Source organism: Zonotrichia leucophrys, chromosome 6, assembly GCF_028769735.1.
Source record: "Zonotrichia leucophrys gambelii isolate GWCS_2022_RI chromosome 6, RI_Zleu_2.0, whole genome shotgun sequence".
NCBI classification, from domain to species: domain Eukaryota; kingdom Metazoa; phylum Chordata; class Aves; order Passeriformes; family Passerellidae; genus Zonotrichia; species Zonotrichia leucophrys.
In genome coordinates this window covers 20,127,158-20,142,779 of record NC_088176.1, presented here as the reverse complement: position 1 = coordinate 20,142,779, position 15,622 = coordinate 20,127,158, and the positions used below count along the sequence as shown (strand labels likewise).

At 40.9% G+C, this 15,622-nt stretch overlaps 1 protein-coding gene across 1 annotated transcript; it reads left to right on the top strand.

Annotated features, from left to right (window-relative positions):
- The first annotated feature begins 426 nt into the window (after positions 1-426).
- Positions 427-14,051, top strand: MYOZ1 (myozenin 1). The gene is given in 6 exon segments (XM_064716829.1): positions 427-502; positions 1,418-1,599; positions 10,037-10,133; positions 10,136-10,264; positions 12,508-12,667; positions 13,488-14,051. Coding segments are annotated over 6 exon segments (876 nt in total). The 3' UTR covers positions 13,720-14,051.
- Positions 14,052-15,622: the final 1,571 nt, after the last annotated feature.

Genomic DNA, 15,622 nt, shown 5'->3' with positions numbered 1-15,622 from the left:
AACATGGCATCATAGAGCAAATTTTCCAAGTGACATCCTGTTACTGCAGCACAAGATAATAACAGAGTATCCTTACAGCACAAGTGGATTCTGAGAGACTGCCTTGTTGCAATTAAATTGCCTCTTTTGGATGAGTGCTATAGGGCACCTTGGCAATGCTTCTGCTGGGATCTGCTACCATATTTTGTCAGCATGCTGAGTCTCCAGAGAACCCCAGAGTGGCCTGCTGATGATTTCCTGTATGGGATGACACCTTCCACTAGCTCCATCATGGGGAATGGATAGAAAAAAAACAGTGCGGGAAAGGAAGGCTGTGTATCTTTTACCTGTAGATGGCAACTAAAAGAGAGGCAAAAAATACATTTCCAGTGTTTCATTCTCCATTTCCTTGTGTGTTTAGAGCAAAGCAGAGAACCCTTTGTGGGAATGCCCCTTGCAGGGACTCCTGCTCCTCTTAAAAGGAAAAAGTCCACTAAACTCATTGGGAAGCTGACACATGAAGGTAAGATATGCAAAACTGCACATGTAAAAATTGTTTGGATTTCAACCTGAATTTCGGCCTTTCAAATCTCACACCTTGCCAAACTGAACTCCCAAAGCAAGACATGCAGTGAACATACCAGGAGGCACAGCCACAAATTTTACTGAAGCCCAGCCTTCAACCACGTCACATTTTCTATCTTACAGCTGAAAAGCATTGCACACACTCAGGCCAAAAGTCAACTGAGACTGCACTCTGCAAACTTGTATTCTCCTGCAGCATTAATTTGGATGCAGATCAGTGTAAATGGACAGAAAACATGATATTTTACAGGGGTCAATATTGCCGTGCCTAGATTTATTCTATGTCGTTCTCTCTCTTACAACCTTTGTTTCATACTTGTTTTCTCTCTGTGTGAGAGAGTTACTTTAATTCCAGCACTCATCAGCTGAGCAAGACAAGATCTCTTAGAGAAGTTAATAGAGCAGGAAGAATATAACCTGTAACATTTTTCTTTCTACAGAATATGTGTATATTGGGTAGGGTAACTTTTAAATAAGTGTGATGTCCTTATCTTTTCTTTACTTTAGACAGCATGAGGAAGGTTTTCGAGGTTTGGAAAAGTACTCATTTGAAGTAGTGCCAATAAATCCTGCTGCACTGACTGAGATGCTTCAGATGTGGCAGACACCCATCCAGCTCCACCCCTATGCAACTTCTTTCTGCAGATTTGCCTTGATTGCAGTCCAGAGTAAATACCAAAGATCTATACCCAAAGCATCTTCAATGTAAAGACTTGGTGCATAGATAATGTCCTAAAATCTTAATTTAGAAGATAATTTGGGTGCTTGAAGTCACTACTGACGATATTAAGAAACAGACAAAAGACATAGACCAGAGTGCCTCCTAAAGTGTCCCACTGTATATGTTTTGTAGCAATGCCACAAGAGGTGTCCAAGCTGAACCTGGGGAAGAAGATCAGCATCCCCAGAGATGTGATGCTAGAAGAGCTTTCTCTCCTCACCAACAAAGGATCCAAGATGTTCAAATTACGTCAGTTAAGAGTGGAGAAGTTCATTTATGAGAATAACCCTGATGCCTTCACTGACAATTCTGTGGTAAGTTGAAGATTAAGACTAAAATGCTACTCCATACACTCAGGGAAAACAGGAATGGAGTGTGCCCAAGCTCTCTTCTGTTTTAATGTGTGTGGGCAGGGGGTAGGGAGGGTCTGCTAGCAAAGCAGTGAAAGAAAAAAATAAAATTACATAAATACACAAGTTTTATTTCCTTTTGGCAGAAGCATTAGTCTCCTCTGGCAAATATTTGGTATCACACATACAGAAGCATGATAAAATTCAGTACTGAGTGATGAAGGAAGGCTGCATGTTTGGCGAGTGTTCAGAACTCGGGGCAGGGCTAATTGGTTTTGTACCCATTCCATTTCTTCTTTGCATGATGGCAATGATCCATCCAACTCCAGTAGACCAGGGCTATTTTTAGTCTAGGATACTTTTATACTTTCTGCTGGACAGAGCCCTCTGCTAGTATCTGCAAGTTCCACAAGTGAAACCTCTAACCTGACTCTGAAATATTTTCAGTTAATTTGCTAGAAGTCCAGTTTGTTTTCCTCTAAAATATTTTCCTTTCAGATATGGTATATAAATACAGACATTCATTTTCTTTTCCCTTTCCCTTGCATTGGTACTGTTATAATTCCTTTCTACAGCTAGTTGCAGGTGTAAAGTCTTTTGAAGACACCTAAACTTTTACAAATGAAACTCTCTATTCACATGATTATCAGAATTCAGTAAAACAAATAGAAAATGTTTAAGGTTCATATGCATTTTGATGTACCACCTCATCTTCTGATATTCTTTGAAGTTGGTTTGGTGACACTTTATCCTTTTATGGCATCTATTTTCCAGTCCCAGGAAACTCAAGGAAAGCAATAAAAGTTAAGCTGAAGAAAATGTTTTGCCAAACAAAAACACACCATCTTTTAGCATTCTGATGTTTTCAAAAGCATCAATAGGAAAATATCTGCAGTTCACTTCTAGAAATGCCAACTTAAAAATCAAGAGTGTGGAAAGATGCCTAACAACAACAACAAAAAAAAGTTAAAATTAAACAGTAAGATTACAGATGAGGGATGACAGACTAGAGATATAACAAGCATATCCCGTGAAACTTTGTTAAACTTTGTTCAGTTTCTTCACCTCTTTGTGCACCTCTTTAGGTGGCTCATTTCTTCAGTGAATTATCTCCCAGAAAGAATGTGAGAATGAATGGTATATTGAACTTTGGACTCCACAGATGAATATCCTAGAGAAATGCATGCTGTTTTCATAACTACTCAGCAATCTCAGAGTTCCTAAAACATATGAGGGCCAAGTTCATATGTGAGAATCTGCGGCAGTGAGAAGTGAGAAAATAACAAATTGATGGAATAAAAAGGCTAGAGTCCAAAGTGACAAAAATTTGAGGGTGTCACTAAAGAATGTCCTATCAGATCAATCCAAAACAAAAAAGTTGTGACAAACTGACTCAAGACTGGACATGCACAGTCGCTTCATGACTAATATTATAAATGCTGATGACAATTGCTTATCTTTTGCTAGCAGCTTTGTTTATTAATCTGTGCCTGACTTTCAGTCCATACCCCTTCTGTAGTGGATCTCTCTCTTTTGTAGGCACACATCTGCTCCCAAGATCTTTCAGCATGGCTGTTAAGATCCTATGCCACGGGGAAATGTAGTTGGGGGTTAGAAAATCCTTTAAAAAGCTAGGATTTTCTTTGTTGCTTTGCTGTAGGAGAAATATGGCACAGTCTCCAAACCAGGTGGCATTCTGCTTAAAATCCTCTATGATTCATTTACAGGCCTTCTCTCCACATTCATGGAGAGACAAGAGATAGCAACTCTGCATTGGTCAGTGCAGGAGGACTTTGGTCTGCCTGCCGCCCTCGCTTGGGGTCAGCGAGATCAAAACACAATTGTTACTGTTTTCTGGCTGCTCCAGGAGCTCGCTGCTTGCACCCACTGCCTTTGCAGGTAACTTCTCATCACGGCTTTGCTGCAGTCACACCATTAAGGCAAGCTGAGCAATCACAGCAGCTGAGCCATTGTCTCAGAGAGCTGGGTGCTCTTGAGCAGGTAAAGGCAACAGATCTGTGTCTGTTATCTCCCAAGTCATCAGCACAGAGCCTGACCTTAGCACCAAATAACTCTTATCAAAAAGCCCTTTGACTGCAGTATCTGAATAGCTTTCTTTTATTTTCCTTTCTTGCTGCTCTATCTGCTCAAGGGCAGATGCAGAAAAGAAAGCTTAAACAAAAGATAACTGTGTGAGGAAGATAATGGCAGAGTAAGAAGTCCTACTGCTACACCCAGTTACTTTCCTCTCCCAATTAACTTCCATGTCCTTTGCTCCCTGTTCCAAAGAAGTTCTTGTGTTTTTGAGGCTGTGGACAGTGAAGGAATTTGAAGCTGGTGATGTGTTTTCTGCTTTTATATCATAGATTTCTTAACTGTCTTGTCTTAAAATATTCTCAGGACACGCTTAAGAAAGCAGGGCAAGGCAGGTCTGGGATGGAGTATGGACTGTTTCTTTCCCCCAAAAGAAGTTTACTAGTAAGATAATATAATATAAAAGCACACAAAGAGAAAGGTTATTAAAAATAAATCCAAACCATATAAGGGGTTCCAGAATAGCATGTGCTGTAGCCATAAAGCTTCCACACAAGGGAGAAGATCTCAGTAGTCATGTGTCATTGACCCACCCTTCTGCTTCTCTCCTCCTTCTTTTCCTCCAGCCAAAAATCCACACTGGACAATCAGCTCACTCTCCTTACTTGTAGCAGAGGAAACTTAAATACTGTGTGCACATGAATGTCAGAGAGCCCCATGCAAAAGTGAAAACCTGTCACTCTCTGCCGCTGCTGCAGCTCTACCCATCCAGTTAAAGGCAAATGTAGCGAAACCCCCAGGCAAAAGGACTGACCATTCCTAACATGAGTAAAAGGAAATGCACCACATACTGTAGAGCTGTTCTCAATACTGTGACTCTCTTTGCTTGCAAATATACAGTACAAGGGGAAGGTTTTAGGGAGGTTTATTGGAGTTTGACACCATTATCCTGCCAAACAGGGAGAATTTGGGCAACATCCTCCTTGTTTTGTGCTGTGCTGGAGAAGCTGGGCTCTTCTGAGCCTTCTCTAGTAAACCAGATGTAGGATTTCTTCTCCTCATCCCAGGCTGTGCCACCCACAGGAACTGTGATTCTCTCCATGTCTCAGAGGATATTTTCAACTTCATTGTGGAGCTGCAAGATATAATTTATTACTGACTAAAGACCATGATGAAATCCTATCTTGCTGTTTTGCTCTATTACTGTATCCTCTGGCCAACTAGAGAATGTGGAAAATCACTACATTTATTTTTTAACAGTGAAACTGAAACATGGGGTAGATTAATGAGTCACCTAAAACCAAAGATAGGGTCTCAGTCTTGTCTTTGTATTTCCTAAATCCCACTTCACTGTTCAGCAGTTAATAGATCAGCAGTTCACAGACTGCTTTCCTTCATAATGCTGAATTTGTTTGTCCTCAAATACATTTAAGATCACGTGAAACAATATTTCTTAGCCCTGCAGCCTCACTCATTATTGCCCTAACTCCTTTCATCATCCCACCTCTGCTTTTGAACCTCAGTGTAAGAACTTGCTGTCATCAAGGGGAAACCTTTTAACACCTGGCTGGCAGGCATGAATGGGAAACTGAAAATGAAGCCATAGTTACGTGTCTTGGATGTTGCCATTACTCCGTCTCTCTTCCAGTAAGAATCCTTAAACATGGTCCTTCTGCTAGTCAAAACCTGTGGCTTGATTTGGGTTACATGTAGGAGACTTTCCTTTTTCTCCTCTCCTTTTTATGTTTTATTATCCGATCTTAAAACAATTAGCAAGGTAAAATAACCAATATGTAAATAGACAATTATGAGCAGTAGTACCTCAAAAACCACACCGACCCACAACCAAAATCCCCACCTTGGTGCTTTCTTACAGTCATCCACAAGTTAAAATAAATGCAGCTTCCAGTCATGGCAAAGCTTGTATGAAGACAAACTAAAATGTGTTGGCAGTTTCTGCTGGACTTCAGGTCAAGAGGTCTCTTTTAAGCTGATACCAACTGTGAAACAAAATCTAAGAAATCTAAAGAATTGGATTGCTGCTGTTCTGGCAAATGGCAGGAATTAGTATTCTTTTCAGTGCTGGACAAGAACTCAGAGCAGGCAGAAGTAGCAGGAAGAAAATGGACGTGGATATGTTACAAACCAAAAGTGATGCTTCATAGCAGACAGCAGTACAGCACCAACCTGCCTCAGAGATCTTACGTGAGGAATAGCCAGGCACACTACAGTGTCTGAAGGAAAACAACCATGGAGAAATGTCATCATGCAGCTGCTTGGTTTCTTACAGAGCATGCAGTGCTGCCTCTGTATGCCCCTTAATGCACTTGGATGAATGTCAAGCAAGATCAGTGGAGGTAAGGTTAAAGAGGAAATGTTAGGAAAATAATTTTTCTAGGAGTTCTGTTCTTCATAGAATGTTAAACCTCTTGAACAAACATCACAGGATAATTGCAGGCTAAGATGCAATTCTCAGGTATGACCTAAGTGGAGTGAGCCAGGTGAGATTGTAACTTGTTTAACAAAATGAGCTTTGCTGCACTGGAGCTGGATTGGTGCAGAAGACCTAGGGGTTCCACTATACCCAAAGCTGTGGAAGAGTGAATGTGGAGTCTGATGCATTCTTATTCAAGAAGTGACTGGAGTGGAAAAAGCAGAGTAACAGAAAAAAAGAGTCTTTTATTTTCCACAGTGCTCCAATTTGTTGCAGCACTGTGAGAAAACTCTGGACCAAAATTCCGAAACACAATTTCTTTCATCCACAAAGAAAATGTGACAAAAATGATATAAAATATACAAATAAGATGTGTCTAATTTTGGGTAGCATTAGATAAAAATTCCTGTTATTTAGATGGGTAAATTCAGGCACAGAAGCAAAAAAATATTTTGTCTAAGATTACACAGCAAGTCAGAAATGGACCTGGAAATAGAAAGCAGGAGCTCAATCTACTGTGCCTCTCAGGGTAGCAAGTTTGAAAAAAAAAAATGTAAGATGCTTCTACAGCTTCTTATTTTCACCCTTTTTAAAAAATGAGTCATAGGTTTAAGGCTATGCAATTCCAAATGAAGGACTGAGGCCCACGCTTTGATAAAAACAGCAGGCAGTCTATGAGACTCTGCAAGTGTCTGAATTTTAAATCTTCCATCCCACCATCAAGGAGCATTTGAGTGGCTGCCACGGAGACGATGCAGTCCAGTAACTTCAGAAGTGTTAGTAACTACATAGGCATCAAACATTTGGGGAGCTCTTTAGCAGTGAGGTGGAAATAGAAACACATTTGGTGGCCTCAATCATTTTCTTCAGGGCACAGCAAGGAGCTGAAGGGGAGCACACAGTGTCTCTCCTGGGGACTGCCTGCAGTGACGTCAGGGCCTTGAGATACACAGAGATCTCAGCCCCATTAGTTGGATCATCTTTCATTATCTAGTTTTTATTAGGCACATGCTCTAGGGAATTCAGAATTTGTCCATGTAAGCACTCAGCCTGCAAGAGCAGGCGCTTGCTAGCACTAAGGACTTGAAAGACATGAGCCCAATTTGTTTAGCCAACCCAGGGGACCCATCACATGAACTGGCACCAAGTGCTCTCTTATTAGAGTGGATTTAGGGACGCCCTGGGACTGATAATATCCACTACCTCCACCAATGCACAGACAGGAGGAGCCGTGTGATCTGTCCCCAGAGCCAGCAGGAGGTTGTCAGCCATCTCAGCTGACATTCCTGGACTTCTCTCCTGGAACTCCCACCAACACAGTCAATCAATACTAACAGAGAGGCTGGTTTTATGACGTGAATATGCATATATGTAAATGTTCCACATGCTGTTAGCAGCGGCCCAAGACATGCATTTTCCTCAAGTGTGAGCTCCAAAACTCTAAAATTTCACTCTAAAACTCTGACCAGAGGTGTGCTCCATGTACTGGAGACAAAGATGTACCTATGCAGCTTTTACTATGTTGAGACTCCTGCTTGAGGCTGTCTTTCCTGAGCTCCACTGTCTTGGAAAAATCTTTCAAAAAGATTATTTTCTCCTTGCTTCATGTTAATTTGAGCTAAGACAAACAATTGTGGTGATCAAAACTAAAGAAAATTATATTTTTGTTCTAGCAGGTGAGTAACTGGGGTGTTGCATGGAAAACATGTCCTTCCTATCTGAATAGAGTTGCCTGCTTTTAGCAGATGAGATGTTTTCTCAGCAGGCCCATGAAGAATAATAAATTAGCTTAAGGCAAATCAAACTAATTTAATTTGCAGCTAAATAAGATTTAGGAGTGGCTTTCCTGATGCAGACCTTCTGTTCCAGAGAAACTTCATTCCTACTTAGTGATAATACTGCAATTTAAAATAACACCAGATGACAATGATGCCCCTCCCCAGTCACATCAAATACTGCTGTGAGCAGAAACAGAACAGTCCATTTTACTGCAGCTCATTTATGCTGATGCTTTGGGACTTTTTTTTTCTCTTGCAGGAGAGGCATGTAAGTAACCACAGAAAGGAGAAATAAGCCCATAATTCTCAGAAAGGGCACACAGCATGGGTGAAACTAGAAGGAAAACAGATGCAAATTTAGTTTTGAAAGTAGTGAGCAAATCAGTAGAAGCATTACCCTTGCATATATATTAACATTTTGAAAATAACCTCATTCTGACCCCTAACCCTCAAAATACCCTTTTTCAGTTTGCCTTTTTACAGCTACATAGCTGCCATGCATAATTGAGCAGATTGCCCAGTTAGCTCCTGTGTACAGCTTAATGCTCACAATCCTCTCCCCTCTCAGTGCTTCCTGACATTCACGGGAACATTATCTCCTGTGTTCCTAAAAAGGGAATTCCCTGCAGCTAGGAGAAGGACAGACAGTCCCTAAAGGCCCTGGGGGAACCAGCTCTGCCACTTCAGCCTGCAGCTGGCTGCCTGCCTGGGTTGCAGCCTGGTGACCTGCTGTGAAACCCTGGACACTGTTGTGGGAGACACAGGGAGCAGAGGGTTAGCTAATTCTGCCTTGAGCCTTGTGGGGTTTTCACTTCTCGACTATTTTTAGCTGACTGAACAGCTGGCCTTGGAAGCCTGTTTACAGCCTGGAAAGCTTCTTTTTGCTAAACTGTGCTAGGTGTAAGAGCCCTGAGAAAGCCTAAACCCTTTGAGAGCCATGTCTGAGGCTGCCTGAGATTTATACAGGTAGAATAGCAGTATGAGGAACCACAGATTCATTTAGTGTCATTAATGTGTATTTGTTGCATCTTTGTGCATGTAATAGCCAATCTCCTAGTCCAACAGGAGAGACTATATGTGATATATAACCCAGGTTACTTGCATTATATAGCTGTGTGGGCTGTGCTACACAAGAGACACTTTTAAAGTCTGATAGGAGTCTAGTTTTGATGTCACTTATGACCAATATGTGAAACATTTTTCTAAACATACTATATCAGTTTCTATTCCACACAAGCATTTATGAAAGTTTCTGTGTGGAAAGACAGGATATTGTGCCAAAATGTACACCACAAGGTCAATAAATCCTGCATGGATTGTTTGCTCTTTTACTACATACTGCAGAGATTGTGCCTTCTAGTCTGACCAAGGAAGAGTGAATGGTCTGCAAAATAAGACCAACCTAATTTTATTGATGGATGCAACTTTCTTTCTTTCTTACCCTGTTGCTGGTTAGATTTGGTTTGCTAATTCACATACTGCTACAAACAAAATTCTTCCTTTTTGTCATTTCCCTCTTGTTGTCTCCAGGAAGTATTTTCTGTTTTCCCAGGCTGCTATTTCTTCAGTTTTTCTCAACATGTAAATACTCCTCCCCAAGCAGACTTTCATATAGACCTTCAATGGTATTATATATATGGAAAACAGGCAAAAAGGCAGATATCTTCCTGACTTTTGTGTTGTCACAGAGACCCTGCTGTACTGGTGACTTGTAACACTTAATTCCCACATTGTAATTGAGCTGGGGTTATGTTAACTTTGACATGAAAACACTTTCTTGCCAGGCTTGCTTTCCCACAGGTTAGCCAATGTTATCTCTGTTTGGACTTCCACCTGCTCTGGCAAAAGCTAAATTTCCTTTCACCTCCTCCTCTATTTTATAGTCATCATTGGTGGGGACAACACCACCCTGATCACATAAAATGACTATGAGGCGAGTGTGCTTCCATCGCCACTTCTGCTGTTCCACAGCTGCTGCTAGACTGAATAAAGGGAATAACTCACATGAAGTTCTGCCACTGGCTTTGGAACAGAGACACAGAACTGGTCAGATCACAGAGACTCGGGAGTTCACATTCTGGGACCCAGCCCTACAAACACGAATACACCATGTCCTGCAGCAGAGATTCAGGCACACTCTTTTCTCCTCCCCTAGGATCACTTCCGAATTCATCCCCCGGAGGAGCTATGGAGACAGTCACGCCACGGGCACGGGCGGTATGGCGGAAGGATCCGGCACGGGGCAGGGGACGGCCCAGCACGCAGCAGCAGCCCGGGGCCCCTCCCCGGCCTGCGAGCAGAGGGGGCGCCAGAGATGGTGAAGGGGAGCATGCAGGGAAATCATCCGGGAGTGCTGGGGAAGGAGGCGATGGTACTGACAAAGGCAAGTATCCCTCCGCAAGAATAAGAAACTAAAGCTACCAGACCACATGGCAAGCCTACTCTTAAGGAAAAGCAAATTAATCTAACTCTTGGATTCTTCCAAACAAAGCTCCAGTGTAAAGCCTAGAAGAGCTGAACTGCTTTTAGTTTGATGGTTTTGTTTGTATTCTTCTATGCTGCTCAACCACAGGCAGGAGGGAGAAATACCTTGCTTGGCTGGACCACAGAAATGACAGGAGACTTCTCTGCTGAGCTCCTAAGGCTGGTAGAGCAGAAGGCCAGTGCAGCTGTGCCATGCCAGTGTGGCTCTCCCTTTCAAGGCTTTCACACCGACCACTGGAGACACTGCTATTAACTCTTGAGATCAGAAGTCTGATCTGAGTATCCGACTTGAATGTCTGAGCCCTGATTTCAAATCAAAGCTTCTACCTAAAAAAAGAACACTTTTTGGATAATCTTCAGAAAGGAGCAGCAATATTCCTAAAAGTTATTTGGTAACCACCACTGGGCCACTGAGGCAATATCTTTATGAGTAAAAATAGTTTTAATTCAATTTACTCTTTGCCTGATTTTATCCTCTGTTTAGTTTGGCCAGAAATCTCTAGAAACAAATACCTAGTATAAGAGTCAGCAGATGTAATCATCACTTTAACAGTCCCTATAGATTGAAAAAATATATATAATCAAATTTGCCTGGGAACCAGGAATAACTGCCTTGAGTAACCAAATGGATTTGTAATTGTAAAATCTTGTAAGATCCAAGTATTTTCATTTACATTCTGGAATAATGTGCATTTTATATCAAAATCAGCTTTTACATTTCCTGTGAAAAAGCAATCTGTATAGACTCTTAGAGTTTTCTTACGGGAGATTTTTCTTCATTGTTATTGTGTGTGCAGGGAGAAGGAGGATTAATGTCATCCTATAGCTTTCACTGCAGAGACAAATCCCAGCTGCTTTTGTTTCAACTCTAGCAATCAATTTGCTGGTCAACTGCTTAGTTTAAATACTTCACACAAAAAAGTGGGGAGTAGTTGTTTTTTAGGGCTTTTTTAAATTAAAAAAGAGATTCTTGTAAATGTCTGCAATTCTTTGAAAGCAGGGAACCCCAGGACTTGGCATGGTTTGCAATAAGCAAGACAGACAAAGGAGGTGTGATAAAGAAGAAATATTCAGATAATAGTGTTCATTCTTTGCCACTTAATTCATAAGGATTTGTTTTCTACACAAAATTTAGTGCCAAGAAAGCACCAGAATGTCTCTCTCCATTAATCTGTTATTATCTGCCCTAATCAAGCTAAGCAGATATCATTGCTCAGGGGTTTTGAGGTTTATGAAGGATGAAAATATTATAAGTGTGCTACATATCAATACAAAACTTATGTTCTTACTAGCAAGGTGGTGTTATACACAGCTAGGGAAGGGAAGGGAAGGGAAGGGAAGGGAAGGGAAGGGAAGGGAAGGGAAGGGAAGGGAAGGGAAGGGAAGGGAAGGGAAGGGAAGGGAAGGGAAGGGAAGGGAAGGGAAGGGAAGGGAAGGGAAGGGAAGGGAAGGGAAGGGAAATGCAGAATGAAATCCCTTGTCTAAACTCATTTGCTTAATGGAGCAACTAGAAGCTAATCTAAAATTTCTAGCAATCAAGTGTCTGACTTTACAACAAAGTGCAGCTTTAGTCACTGATAGGATTTTAACTTCAAGTGAGATACCACATAATATTTGCAAACTGCTTTTAGCCACCTTGAGGTGATTGAGACAGACTTATGTCTAACATCTCAGTTGAGAAGGGGAAAAATGTGAATATCTGTTTATGTAATCACAAAGAAAATGCCATGTCATGTCTGCTATGATCTGACAGAAAATACAGAAAAGTAAATGAAGAAATTGTTTGCATCTTTCCTCATATGAAGCTTCCCTCCTATTAGTGGAAGAGATGATGAGGTGAGGACTTTGGTTCTTTCTATATGAGCAAAAAAAAGAATGAAAAATTCCAAATACATGCTTTAATGCAAATTCCTGGATGAGTGGCTCTTAGACTGTGGTACTATCTGCTTTTGTGGAAAAGAACAGAAGTGATGTATGATCATCTTTTCAAAACAGAAATCTAACCATAAAAGCTTGTATTGATGTAGGAGTTACAGAATATGGAAACAAAGCTGGCGCTTCAACTTCAGTAGCAGGACATAGTAGCACAATGCAGTTAAGAGTGCCATCTAACTAGACTGCTTTACCTTCCTCTGTTTACAGATGGGAAGTCAGGAGGCAAAAAAGTGACTATATTTAAAACTTATATTTCCCCTTGGGAACGAGCGATGGGTATCAGCCCTGAGGACAAAAGCCAGTTCTCCACGGACTTGCTGTCGTACAGCCCCAAAGCTGATTTCCCCCACTACAAGTCTTTTAACCGGTAAGTCCTCTTAGATATTCAGTGCAGTTTATTTAGCAAGAGAAAACACAATAATGCTGATCATAGCCCTCCTGTAAATAAGTTTTAGCTGCACTTCATTTTGCTTAGCACAGTCTCCAGTGGATGAAATGTTTGGAAGACTACAAAGACAAAATACATTAAGACTTAGAGATTTTAATTCAGATTATGCACAGAAAACCAATGCAGTTGGATAAGAGGACTTTAATCCTATTTGCCTCTCTTTCTCTCCCCATTTGACCAGGAGATGTAGCTTGCCACTGTTTTTTACTGCAACCCTTTGAAGTTCAAGAGGTCATGAAAAATACTTATGATCAGCAGCCATAGATTTCACAGCACTTCATATACAAATCAGGATGTTTCTGCTGTTTATGATAAGCATTGAAAGTTTACAAATATTTCTAGGACAGCAACAATTTTTTGTTAACCTCTCTATACAATTTTGCCACCCACCTCCATAGCTTCAGGTCATCAGTACCAAGGACAAACCCACATCCCACTCGTTTCTGCAATAATGCAGCCTCTGCCTGCTCCATGTACAGAAAACTAACAGGTGTCAAAGGTGTATGGTTTGATGGAGATTGATGCAACAAGGGTGAAGGAAGTGCACAGCAGCATGTGTGTGTGTTTACATAATTTTTTGTACATGGGCAATGGATACATCTATGTTCTCATGAAGGATTTGTTAGCCAACAGCAAGAGTAGCGCAGTTTAGAATCTTGATAACTTGGACTATTTATCTGATAAATCCTGTTGCTTACCTGTGCTCTGTTTGCTAACTCCATGTATTCCCCTATGCCAGGACTGCCATGCCTTATGGGGGTTTTGAAAAAGCAGCCAAACGGATGACCTTCAAAGTGCCTCAGTTTGATATCTGCCCTTTGCTCCCAGAATCTCTCATGATATATAATCAAAATTTCAGCAAAAGACCCTCCTTCAACAGAACCCCGATACCTTGGATGCCTTCAGGAGACTTCTCAGAGTACCAGACTGCAGTCAATGTGCCAATGAGTGGTGAAACAGAAGAGTTGTAAATCCCCACTGCCAAGACCTTCCCTTTTTTTCTCAGCCCTTTCTCTATGCAAGTTGATAGTAAGGAGGAAAAGTGCAACTCTAGCTCTGTCAGCTCTTTCTTTCTTTTGCCTGTAGCCAAGACAAGTCCCAAGCAGGTTCTAAACTTCTCTTCACTGTACTGCTAATCTAAATCAGACACAGTTTGAGGAAAAGGAGCTTTTTATTCACCAGCACATAAGAGGCCAAGACTAAGGAAGTGTTTTTCTGTTTAGCAATGCTGCATGCTGCCTGTCTGATTGATAATAAACCTGTTTTGTCATGTATTAACAATAAAACACCAAGATGAAAAACAGCTTTTGTGTTTTCTCCTTAAAAAGTGCTGCTGAAAGAATTTGGTGATTAGAAAATTGAAACAAAAGTTTCAATCTCACAATGAGACTATTATCCTGGGAGGAAAGATCAAGGACTAACAGGGATGGTCATAAGATTTATATACATCCAGGTAGCTCGGAAAAATACTGCCAAAGTGATGGGGAAGGATGATGACTTTGAGAGGAAATTAGAACAACATCAGAAATGAAATAGCAAGTCAGCCTGTCAGCAAAACAAACAGCTTAAAGTATTTCACTGTCAGCTAAGATCCCCCAGTTGTCCAGAGTATAAACAAGGTGACAGCTTAAGCAGGTTTTTGGTTCTTGTTTTTCTCTTCTATTTTTTTACATTATTTACATAAAGTTAATAGGTTGGGAAGCAACAGAGGCACACCCAAGTAAGACGGCTTGCCCATAGTGACAGAGCAAGAAAACAAATGCTTTAATAACAACAGAGCTAATTTGACACCTACCACAGTGCATTACTTATTCAAATACACACCATGAAAGTCTATTCCATTTCTTGCAGCAGTTTCAGCAACGCCACACAAATAGGAAGAAAGGCAGGCACTGTGGAAAACCACTAAAGAATTCCTGCTTGGAGACTGGTTTGGAATTCTGTTCTGGTGCCTCAACATTTCCTCCTGTAAGCAGGGCTGAGCAGTTTGTTCATGGGGACAGCTTCCACTGAAGTGCTTTTAATTTAGGAGCTTTTCCTCCTTGTCTAGGAATTCCTGCAACCATGTATTTGATTTTTATTCTCTTGGGATAGTTATGTGGTTGTCTTTATTACACGTCTCTATAAAGCTACAGACAGGGCTACTGTGAGATATCTTTAAAATTATGCTAATAATAAGCATTGCTAAATGGTCTTTAGCAATGGCTAAAGAACATTTATTATATATCCTATTATATTATTAAGAGGTATCCATAACTCAGTTCTGTGACTAAACTTAAAAATATTAAGGTGCTACTTTGGTCTGGAGAGCATTTCAACAAAAATGGAAAAGCTCTGTTTGAGCTCTGTTTGGTGATAAGGTTGCTGTTTTCCAATATTTCAAATCAATCTAGCTTTTCAATTGCATTGTAATTAAGGAGGATGGATTTCTTTTTCAGTTCAAAAGTACTTTAATACAACAATCCAATCTGCAATGACAAAGCTAGAAATTCAGAAAGTCAGAGGAAATTTCAGAGAAAAAAAGGTGACATTAAGCAAAATATTGCCTCCCCTTTTCTTACACCAATTTTATCCTACTGCAATATAGAATTACATTTTTTGGTTTTTTTTTTAAATTGGAATACATGATGCTTTCGTGTAAATACGTCAGGAATAGCAGAAACAAGGTAGTTTGGTAGCCATGTGTCACAGTCTATTTTCAGCAGCAGGTATCCCAGGTCATGGGCCAGTTCAGGAATGTCAAGGTGCAGAGAGGACTGGCTGCTCTGAGAAGGGGGTGCCCCAGACAATCACAGCACAAGTCTCAGCTCCAGCCAGGACTCAGAGGGCAGGCCAGCACCTGAACAACAGCACTCACACAAAGGATCCCAGGAG